The sequence below is a fragment of the Laetiporus sulphureus genome (genome assembly GCF_001632365.1).
Source record: "Laetiporus sulphureus 93-53 unplaced genomic scaffold LAESUscaffold_9, whole genome shotgun sequence".
NCBI classification, from domain to species: Eukaryota; Fungi; Basidiomycota; class Agaricomycetes; order Polyporales; family Laetiporaceae; genus Laetiporus; species Laetiporus sulphureus.
Genome location: NW_024468518.1, coordinates 842,925 through 853,394, shown reverse-complemented (window position 1 = coordinate 853,394; position 10,470 = coordinate 842,925). Strand labels below are relative to the sequence as shown.

Here is a 10,470-nt window from a genome sequence, read left to right as displayed (position 1 = left end):
CAGAAGCGCGTCAGCGGCATCAATGATCTCGAGCGGCGGTGAGTTGCGAGCTCTGTCTGCGTTGCACTGATGCTGATTGCGCAGACTGAACACGCTCGGCTACCGCGTTGGCGTGCGCGTCCTCGAGCTCATGTCCTGGCGCAACGAGTCCAGCTCCAAAGCTCCCAAGCGCGAGATCCGCTTCCTCCCCGCCCTCATGTCCATCCACACCCAGCTCTGGCGCGCCGTCTTTGGCAAGCCCGCCGACGCCATCGAAAAGAGCGTCGAGAACGCCGACGAGTGTCCGTCCCTCCCCCCTCCCTCTTCTTTTTTTTATGTACTCACTTGCACGCAGACATGATCATCGACAACGACCCACCCATCACCCGCAACATCTCCGTCCCACGCGACATGAGCCAGCTCAGCTGCTCCTCCTTCACCGCCGGCGTCGTCGAGGCCGTCCTCGACGGCCTGGGCTTCGTGCGTCTCTTCCAATAACCATTCTGGACCCTTGCATGAAACTGACTGCGTGTTCTTTCTCGATCTTATCTCGTGAACGCGCGCCCGGAATCGGAATTACGCTTGAATGGCTGCCGCGCTGGCTGGACCCCGCACACACCAACAACACCGTCTGGCCTGCGCCAATTCCTTGTTCCTTCTCGCATCACAATCGCATCTCGCATAATCGTCGTCGCAACGCCCTGTTCGCAGCCAGCACGCGTCACCGCGCATAACACGCCGACGGAGCAGTACCCCGGGCGCACGACGATCCTCATCAAGCTCGAGCAGTCCGTGCTTGACCGTGAGGAGGCGCTCAAGACGTGACCTACCCGGAGCCGGGTTGTCTGGGTGGTAGGGATAATAGCGCGCGGTGCGTAGAGCGGGTCGGTGTCAGCGTCCGTCGCCGCGTGCCTCGCATTGGGACGGTCCTGCGCCGCCTGCTCGTCCTGCGGAGAGTCTCTTGCGGTGTCGGTGGAGACGCAGGTCTGACTCGCACTGGTAGCGATTCCAGAGGATGGTGGGTTGGCTTTGGGCTGAGCACGTTGGGGACCCTTACGCTGTCCTGTGTTCAACGTCATCTGCTGGCCGGCTTATCTCGTTGCAATGGGACTGTCCGTCTCTACTATAATTGAAATATGACCTACTATCGATAAAGTGAATTAGCTGACCCAGGATTCCGGGATACGACAGCCGCTGCTATGACACATACGATGAGCGTGAATATTGCTCGGATCGATATCGGTGCACCATGACGCATGAATACATGATCGCCCGATCGACTGCATTGATGTAAGTCGTCGACTCTCCTTGTCGCGTCAATTCGGCAAGATGCAAGCTCGTCTTATCGAATTTCGTTCGAATGGTATGTGGTATTTGGCAGGTAACTGACTGACAGGTCGTGCTGTGCAGCACGCGAACCATGACGAGAACACTAACTTCTCCCTGACCAGAGTCCCTCTCTTCAATTAAGGAGTAAGTCTATCTAGACGAGACAAACATGATCTGTTACCGCGATGCACACCCGGAGTCAGGCTAGATACATCTGATGACGTCAATCGGTTGTCCTCTCGTGCTCTCGTGCTTTGCTCTGCTGCCTCCGAATAAGTAACTTTAAAGCCTCTCCGAAATGTGCCGATCTCCCGGTAAAACTCGTTCAAGCTCGGGCTCAGCGAATGTCGGAACGGATAGTGCTGCTGGGCTCTAACCGCTTTTAGTTGTTCTTTCTCGTCTTGATCGACTTCGAGACAAATTGTTTCACGGTGTGTGGTAAAGACGAACTAAGTCAGCGGCCCTCAAGCCAGTACTTACTATACCAAGGGCATGGTAACCGTTGTAACGCATTGATAACCTGCTGCTCATAGTGAATCATCTTCATACGTTCCTGCAGGGAGCGTATCAAATGCCCGTGTAAGAGCCATGGGAGTGCATAACGAGTTCTATGCGCGTCAAGGACAAGGCGCGATCCTGCCTCTCGCGGTGCAAATCAAGATGAGTGGATAACGGAGCGTGGCAGAAAACGTACAGAAGAAACCGCTGATCCCCTCCCCCCTCGGGCGCGCGCAAGTTTCCTGCAGATCTTGGCTGCATATATATATAGGTAAATATTGCCTTATCTGGACAAAACGAGCTGTCAAAGTGAAGAGGTGCTCGCCGGAGATGGAGCCCGCGTGTCGACGTCATCCACCAGTTTCAGTCGCTCCAGCCGCCGGGAGAGATAGATAAAGGTAGAGATGAGCGACTGCTTTGCGGTTTCTCTCCGAAGCGCATTTCCATTTCACGCTCACGCGTACATTCGAAATGTGAGAGAAAGTGCACGAGAAAGGGGCCTTAATCAGTGTACTTCTCGCCCCACATAAAAATGCGGCTAAAGAGGGGACGCCCTAGAGGTGCCAGGTGGCTAGCCGAGCAGTGCCGCTAGTGCCAGTATCGACGATACGACATTGCATACCTGTCTGGCACAATTATCACTTTACCACTGCACCAGACAGGTCCAGGATTTGGTCTGTGCTGAATTTGGAGGCAGGCGGGTATGCCTGTAATTCAACAGACAGCATCCCCATTGTGACACCACAGCCTTTCATTAGGCCACAAACGTCAAGTATAACAGTAGCAAAGCTCGGACGAAAGAAGCCATATAGGCTTGACGTCACCTTAATTCAACTGCAGCAAGGGATCGCCGCCGTTTCCGCTGCAAGTCAGCGGCCCTCATCCAATGCACATGTCTCGACCAGCGCATGAAAGCAATTAGTTGCATCTCCAATTAATCAAGACGGACCGTTCGTTCACCCTTCATTTATTTGCGGGCCGGAGCCTATAACCACGTAATCAATGGGCCCGTCGTGGTAGTATGCTGATTCCAAGCATCGCGATTTGGGATTCCCACAGCATCAGTTCAGATTCTGGTACAGTGTTTAACAGGTGAGAATGTCTGAGAACGCAGTATGCAGAAAGAGCTGCTATCTGGTTGGACCGAGGACGAGGAGCACTAGAATGACGGTGAACACTGAGGTAGGGTCGCAGCATCCGCATGGTCCAGCTGCCATTCCTGGGAAAAAGAGGAGGGATTTCAGCACTTCATGGCTGATCATATTAAGAGCTTCCACGATACCATGCTAAGTGGCGTTGATCGACTTCATAGTAGGGTGTGCGTTGGACCTCTCAACATGGAGGGCCAATTATTGTCTTCATCAGCTAAACAGGCATCGGGTACTTTCATACGAGCGAGACCGTCGTGATCCAACAGCTTCACGTCGAGCTCTGTCGTCGGGAAAAGATGGCCATATTCAGATTCATACGAGGTACGGAAAAAATCGGAGTATGTTGGTATCCAATGACATGAAAATCGCGACAATTGCAATTGCGGCTGGCGTTCTGCCACACGCTGGAAGACTGAAGGGGCGGTCCATGGGTTCTTCGTCATGATGATGCGGACAGTGTGCAATTTGGGGCAAACAGGACGGCTTTTGATGTTGCCGGGAGGTGCCAGGGCATCCAATACTTGATCCAGTTGAAGAGTGTCACAGAGGACCAGAACTTCTAGTTTCACCAGAAATGGAAGTAATGTAGGGCAATGATCGACGCGTGAGTGATTCTCTGGCCCATATACCCATAGCTCGCGGATCTGCTGCATAGGTAGCGCCTGCATGAGGCTACAGGGGCCACGAATACCGGAGACATCAGTGACTGCGATGATGACTTTCGAACTGATCGCCACTGTGGCTGTTGCCTGCATGATCGGAAGTTGGGAAATTGCTTCCAAGAATTCCTGCGGCACATCATCCATGATGGCATAAATCTGTGTCGCTACACTGGTGCTGAGGGGGATTTTTGAGATTAAGGAGGCAGCAAGAACCGACGGATGGATTTCGATGCGTAACCTGCGCAGATTGGGCAACGAAAAGATGTAATCGTCATTTGCACCGCCTTCACATATTTTGGGATGGAACAACTGCAAATCGGTCAGGTTTGGACAATTGGACAGTAGTTCAAGGAACTCTGTTACATATGCCCGGACATTGAAGAGTTGTAAATATGACAGGTTGTCGAAACGGTAATGTGGGATCCCATCGAGGCCTCCTTCAAGTCGCATTTGCTCCAAGGACGATGAACACGCAGCGAATAACATAGTCGCAAAAGAAGGTGTTGATCTGGTGAAACGGGTACTCAGGTCCAACCGACGAAGCCGTGTAAGTTGATGTAGAAGTTAGGAGAAGGCTTCTCAAGATAGATACACATGCGCAACTCGCGCAAGCGTAAGGAATGAGACTGCAAAAAATGCTCAAAGTCTCCGTCCTCATAGCTAATTCCGATTCTGACAGCAAGGTCACCGGCGTGACTGCGTTCGAGGAAGATGTGATCAACCGGTGAATAAGAATTGTCCAAACAATTCCAGAGGGCAGGCACACCATGAGCAACCATTCGCCAATGATGGCATACGTGCAACACTTTGCGTAGAGATTGCAGTATTTCCTTGAGACCTGTCCAACGCTGAGCGAGATGATATCTGAAGCACCACGAGCAGGCATATTGGAATATCTCTCCTAAGATCTCAGGAGGCAGGTGAACCGCGGGACGAAACGAGTTCTGAACTTGTCGAAGAAGAGCTATAAGGCTCCGGAATGATTTCTCTGTTCGTAATGCCTTGGATCGCGGTTAGCTTAAAGCAGAAAAGTGGTCAGCATCGCTCACCGTCTGTGCACTGGAGCAAGACGAGTCAGAGTGAGACCAACTGATGAAAATTTGATAACGCCCACCTCATAGGGGCCAACTCTTGTTTCACTCTATACGACACAGTTTTCAGGAACTCCTCAAAATCCAGGTTCATCAGCAGTGGATTGGGATTCCAATTCTCGGATGCCATTAGGACACTGTGCGATCCAGCTGTTCTAGCAGTCTGGTACAGCCGATGAAGGAGACCTTGGGTGAGAGTCGGCGATTCTGGCGTCCAGCGGGATACTATAAGGACGAGCCGAGCAAAGGAGACGCACTGACCAAGGGGACGAAGCTCGAATTATCGCGGTGAGACTTTCTCACGCCACAGGCGTGCCGTGGCTGACAGGCGCTTGCAAACCAGCAGCACGGGCCGCACATCCCCCTCGTCGGTCGTCATGGCCATCCTGAGCGCTCACCTGCGTGGCAATACTAGTATATCTGCGTCGGACATGCGATCCTCAGTTGTTTTGCTAGGCCAGCACTACCTATCTCACACAATTCAGGGTCCTGGGAGTCCGAAGATATCTCCGTCAATTGATGATCATGGAGAGAAGACTGCTGGTGACTCTCGACGTTGCACTCATGGAGTTGTGTCATGCGAACGGTCCCTCCACTACTGTCGTCTTGGACTACTCCTTTGAGGCGTCTAGGGGCCTTCATCAGCAAGATTCACGTCGCTGCTCCCTGTCTTCGTGCTGGCGCTTCTGGTTGTGAAATCGCGTCGCATGTCCAACGCTGGCCTTGTCGAGGCGACGTGTGCCAGTCGTATGCCGCTCGCCCTAAATCGAGCTGATCGGGGACGAGAAGCGGAAGGCCGACTGGACGATGTTTCAACAACTAAGTACGCGAAGCTCTGTCGCAGACGATGGTTTAACACAACAACTGGATCGCAGAGAACATGATCTCGGCAGGCGTTTCACGGCAGGCGAATAGTCGGTCGCATTCACCTTGTAAACCATGTCCGACACATGATTCCCTGGCTATACGCTGCGTAGCAGCTTAATCTATGCGTTCCATTGAAATCTCCTGCAGTGAGTACACCATCGGATAATTGACGGTCAGATTCGCACAACGAGACAACAGATCCGCGCAGGGTAAAAGGTTGGACCATTTTCTCTTCAGCGACGATATCGCGGTCCGAAGGAATGTCTTGTAGGCTATGGGGTCCCAAGCGATGGGAACACCAGCGTCGCTGAAGGACCGTGAGGTTGGTCACGGCCGCCCCCTCGCAACGCGGGAGGCATACGTCCCTCTCTTGGTTGGCTCAGGGTGAGGGGCGCGGTGAGTGCTGTGCTAGACTTGTCCGGGATGGGAGCATCCATGGCTGGATCACTGTTCTTCACTGAGGCGACCTTGTCCGGGATGGACACATCGACGGCCTTAAGCTTTGTCAACATGCGCCGTGGCAGGAAGTTCGACAGGGATGGTCACGTTGATGGCCTTGTCCGTGTATGCCACTAACGGAACGTCAGCAGAGGCAAGGCATGAGCAGGGGGGACTTGCTCTGGCGCTGCGGGGACGAGAGAAGAGAAGATGGCTCGATCTTGCCTGTGGACAGACCGTAGGCCGAAGGTGAAGGTAGCGGTGAATGGCATGACCGTACTCGAAGCCAGGACTTGTTCGGAGTATTATTGTACTCTGTGCAAAGGAACGTCGTACCGAAAAAAAAAGAGAGTACGGCACAAAAAAAACACCATAGCGTGATCCGAACGATTTATCTTTTTTTTTTAAATACATAAGACTGTAACCAGCTGTGAAGGTCTAACCAGTGAATTGAGACACCCGTGTGAGAGCAGCGCAGCCACCGACGCGTTTTAGGAAGCGCCCGTTGAGCCGCTCGCCGAATCTATACTAAGTATCGCTGTGCGCATACGTTCATTACGCAAACGGCGCATTATACTTACTGGGGCTCTGCCAATATGTCTTCTCAATACGAGAACCTCCTTCTCAAGCTCATAACCGTTCTCGAGCTTATCCAGCAGTCGGAGATCGCGCCGACACCACAGACGAGGCAGGCTCTCGTGCAGGCGGTGCGTTTCGACAATCCCGTCCCAAAACTCGTCACCGATTCGCTGTTCTCTCATTCTCTACATGGGTTTTAATTTATACGGTATATGGGATGCAATAGACCAACGAATACAAGGAAAGCCTGCGCCAGGCAAAGGAGGCAGCGAATGCGCTGCCCGGGGGCGAGCTCTCTCTGGAGGAGCAGGACGAGGTGATCGACATGCTGGAGAGACTCCGGGACAGGAAGCGGTGCGCTGGACGTGCTTGATTGTGTGCATAGATGGTGCGCTGATGCAGATGCAGGCAGCAACTGCTCGAGTTTTCCGCGAACGTCGAGTCGATATCGACCGCAGTGGACCACGTCATGCTTGAGGTGGACTCGACGGCGTCGACTCCCGCTGGTTTGTGAGTGGGATGCGCGAAATGAGGTATGAGCCGGAGGAAGGATAGATGCGATTGTTGGGAATGCGACCGGCGGTCGGTTTCCTGACTGCTCTCAAAGTAATGACTGGAATCATGCATCTGACTGTCTGTGCCATTGCATCGCCGCTGCATGATCCTCACAACCACCAACACGGTCCATTCCCATCCCTCGCCTCCATTCGCTTTCCTCCTTCGCCTAGACGGCGATCCTCTACTACTAGGGCAGGCCCGCTACCATCATCCTCTCCTTCGTTAAAGACTCACTCGTTACTACACTGCAACCTTGGCCACTCACACAATGCGCCGCCACCGTTCACCACCACCCTCCTCCAACCCCCACACACCCGTTCTCACTACAATCGGCCTCTCCGTCCTCCACCTCGCCCGCGCAACGAGCGTGGTATGGACAAGCCCGTCTGCAGGGGACGTGTACGCCTCGGGGGACACGATCGTCGGCGAGTGGAGTGCCGAGCCAGAAACGGACGAGTCGTGGGCGGAGCCAGCGTTCAGCCTCTGCGACGCAAGCTCGGAAGCGCAGACGGCGCTCGAGGCTAAAAACCAGGATTCGGATGGGCAGGATGCGCTGGACACCGGGCAGAACTGCGGCGCGAGCGTGTACCCAGACGTCCAGTCGGACGGAGGGTCGTGCCTTATACAAGTGTGAGCATCCCCGTCGTTCACTTATGGGATCGTCTTTCTAGCGCTGTGCTGATTTCATGCTTGAATTTTTGTTGTGCCTGAAAATATGCGCAGCTCGCTCCCAAACGTGACTTCGCCTTCTCAGTTCGTCCTCCGAATGCAGGCATCCTCAGGCAAGACGGCGTGCTCGCCTGCGTTCCAGCTCACACGTGCGTATCCGCACTTATTCTCTGTCAATTCTCTGACTCATGCACGATGAAATTGCGCAGCCTCTGCCCTGCTCTCATCTGCGTCCTCGCCTGCAAAGATTGCATCCGCCGCGCCTCTGGGCGTCTCCTCCTCCAAAATATCCTCCCCAACATCCTACCCGAACCTCTCCCAAAATACCTCGTCCTCCTCCACCGATCCCCTCACAGACCCGAACTCCGCACTGAGCACGCGGCCCGCGCCGACCGCAGCGTACGCCGTCCCACTCGCGCTCGTGCTCACCGTGCTCCTCGCTGCGGGCGCGCTGTGCGTGAGAGAGCGGAGACGGCTGCGTGTTGAGCGTGGAAGGGAGAGGGAGGCGCTATCAAGGCGACCGACGATGGAGGATGCGCACGCGGGCGAGTTTGGGAGCTTGAGGAGTGGGCGGTGGGGATTGGGCGTGGGGATGGGAGACGCGGGGAGCTCGAGGGCATCGACACCGACTGCGGCGGCGCCGGCGAGCGTTGCGGGCTCTTTTCGGAGCGGGTACGCGCATGCACGTTCAAGTCTAGAGGGCAAAGACACGGACAATGACGCGGCATCGCTTTACTCGGTGGCGTCGGTGCGAAGACAGCAGGGCGTGCGGCGGTCCACCAGGAGCTCGAATCCTTTCGGGAGGAGGGGACGAGGCAGAGTGAGCGCGCGCGAGTTCAGGAGTGCGGTGTCGCCGGTGCCGCCGGTGCTCGGGAGGATGGAGAGTGAGGGGTGGGGGTGGGGGTGGAAGGCGAAGGAGGTGGAGGGGAAGGAGGAGAATGCGGGAGTGGAGGAGGACGTGTTGGAGAGGTATGCGGGGCCGTCGCCCGTGCCGCCGTTCCTGAGCTCGCTGGCGCGGGGTGGGCGCCGTCACGATGCTGAACTACTATCTCCGCATTCAAACGAGCATCAACATAACAGCGAGTACCTCTCTCCGCACCTGGACCTCGATGCGCTCTCGCCCGTGCCGCTTACGCCATCGCCTGCGCGTCCGGAGAGGTTGCACGTCCGACGATGTGCGGAGGTGTATCAGGAGGCGTGCGAGGAGAAGCCGTTGCCTAGGAGGCCGGGTGCGGCACGGGCGGTGTATGAGGAGGTGGCGAGGAAGGTGGGTGGGTGGAGGGGTGGGTGAGGTGGTGAGGTTGCATGGCGGTGTTTAACGCTGATTGCGTTTGCTATGTGCTCAAGATCTGGATGAACCGCGTGCATGCGGATCACCTACTGAGCACTTTGTTCCGTTCACGGGTGAGGATGGTTGCGGATGAAGTGGATGGTGATGTTTGGGCGAGAGACAAGCGGACCTGTGCCGTTATTTATTATCCTATCGCTTGTTGCTTGCTTCTGTTCTGTTCTGATCCGTGATAACTTACTGTGGACCTCGGTCGCTTCGACGTTATGGAATGCTCGAGGCAGGGCGTTCCGTCGAACCCAGTGGGGATCTCAGGATGAACTTGTATTTAATCTCTCTACATCACGTCGGCTAATGGATCGATGTTCTATCTATACCTACTATGTATGTAGATCAGCTTGGGCAAGCTACTAGGGAGATCTCGATCGAGGTAGACTTGTTCATTCCCTGCAGCTGTTCTAGCCTCGTTTAAATGCCCCCGAGAAGGTGCTGCTTTAGCCTTCCAGCCACTAGTGATGGGGTGATTAGAGGGCGCTAGTATATACTGGCCGGGTCATATCACTAACACCAACGTTCAGGCAGATGGACGCCGGCACAACAGTCGTCTGTGGCAGCACCCAACCACAACTGGTAGCCAATACGCGCTTTACTGGCGAGACGAACGGCGTTTCATGTGTTGCGTGAGTCGTTGCGGTGGCCTGATTACTCAAATTTTCGCAGGCAGGGACCCCCCGGCGGGCGCTGGCTGGGCTAAGGCTGCATAGCACCCTCGCCCTGGCCCGGGCACCAAAAGACTTGAATCGCGAGAAAAGGAGGACGGAGCGCATACACAACGGGTACGCTGGTAGCACATGGCCGGCTCGCTGCGGCAGATGTCTCTGGCTCAGGAGCGATTAAGCGATGGTGAGTCAACGCGATTGATTGCTGTTGATTGGTATAGCGACGATAGAACGCGTTTCTTGAGGCCACAGGAGGATATAGTGCACGAATTCGCGGCGGATGTGAGCGGGCAGCGTCGATCATTGCAAGGCCGACGGGTGCCACTGCCCGGCGCAGGGAAGCGGTGGCGGCGACTTCTTCGGAGGTGTCGGGAGCGCTGCATAGGGGCCACCGGGCAGCACAGTGGATGAGGCCGGAAGGACGGCTGCCATATCGGGGTTGTGATGGGATGGGGTTAAACGGATGACGCGGGCGGTGACAGGACGTCACCCCAGACTTGGCCTAATTGACACGTCTTTTTGGGCACCCGGGGTTCTTACTGGCCGGGATTTATGGGGGACAGAGGCTGAACCAGCGATGCCTGTGGCTGAGCATATTTCCACCGGTGAGGCACCACTCTCACCCTGTCTTCCTCTTATACG

At 55.2% G+C, this 10,470-nt stretch overlaps 5 protein-coding genes across 5 annotated transcripts in view; 4 read left to right on the top strand and 1 right to left on the bottom strand.

Moving 5' to 3' along the window:
- On the top strand, positions 1-1,230 carry LAESUDRAFT_675693 (TRAPP I complex). Its single transcript, XM_040905604.1, has 4 exons — positions 1-38; positions 85-281; positions 335-459; positions 691-1,230. The coding sequence occupies exons 2-4, from the start codon at positions 131-133 to the stop codon at positions 802-804; spliced, it is 390 nt and encodes a 129-aa protein (XP_040766824.1). The 5' UTR covers positions 1-38; positions 85-130; the 3' UTR covers positions 805-1,230.
- A 1,882-nt stretch (positions 1,231-3,112) lies between these two features.
- On the bottom strand, positions 3,113-4,105 carry LAESUDRAFT_712639 (uncharacterized protein; the record flags this gene model as incomplete). The annotated part of the gene is made up of 1 exon (XM_040906917.1): positions 3,113-4,105. The coding sequence occupies one exon, from the start codon at positions 4,103-4,105 to the stop codon at positions 3,113-3,115; it is 993 nt and encodes a 330-aa protein (XP_040766823.1).
- A 2,506-nt stretch (positions 4,106-6,611) lies between these two features.
- LAESUDRAFT_648182 (uncharacterized protein) lies at positions 6,612-7,108 on the top strand (the record flags this gene model as incomplete). Its single annotated transcript, XM_040904091.1, has 3 exons — positions 6,612-6,722; positions 6,821-6,948; positions 7,003-7,108. 3 exons carry the CDS (start codon positions 6,612-6,614, stop codon positions 7,106-7,108), a joined length of 345 nt encoding a protein of 114 aa, XP_040766822.1.
- Positions 7,109-7,420: 312 nt separating this feature from the next.
- Positions 7,421-9,112, top strand: LAESUDRAFT_811141 (uncharacterized protein; the record flags this gene model as incomplete). Its single annotated transcript, XM_040914291.1, has 3 exons — positions 7,421-7,782; positions 7,876-7,970; positions 8,031-9,112. The coding sequence occupies 3 exons, from the start codon at positions 7,421-7,423 to the stop codon at positions 9,110-9,112; spliced, it is 1,539 nt and encodes a 512-aa protein (XP_040766821.1).
- A 56-nt stretch (positions 9,113-9,168) lies between these two features.
- Positions 9,169-10,470, top strand: part of LAESUDRAFT_748651 (uncharacterized protein) — a gene marked incomplete at its 3' end in the record, with an annotated part of 4,934 nt that continues 3,632 nt past the window's right edge. Inside the window, exons 1-5 of the mRNA XM_040911527.1 lie at positions 9,169-9,253; positions 9,502-9,539; positions 9,688-9,789; positions 9,830-9,945; positions 10,050-10,193. Coding sequence (XP_040766820.1) covers positions 9,175-9,253; positions 9,502-9,539; positions 9,688-9,789; positions 9,830-9,945; positions 10,050-10,193 — 479 coding nt within the window. The 5' untranslated portion in view covers positions 9,169-9,174. The remainder of the gene's footprint in view (positions 9,254-9,501; positions 9,540-9,687; positions 9,790-9,829; positions 9,946-10,049; positions 10,194-10,470) is intronic.

Bases quoted from the DNA above. Each gene is read 5' to 3' on its own strand.
- LAESUDRAFT_675693 (XM_040905604.1), top strand. From the start codon at position 131: ATGTCCTGGCGCAACGAGTCCAGCTCCAAAGCTCCCAAGCGCGAGATC. The intron at 282-334 runs GTCCGTCCCTCC...ACTTGCACGCAG, and splicing joins CGTCGAGAACGCCGACGAGT to ACATGATCATCGACAACGAC. The intron at 460-690 runs GTGCGTCTCTTC...CCCTGTTCGCAG, and splicing joins TCCTCGACGGCCTGGGCTTC to CCAGCACGCGTCACCGCGCA.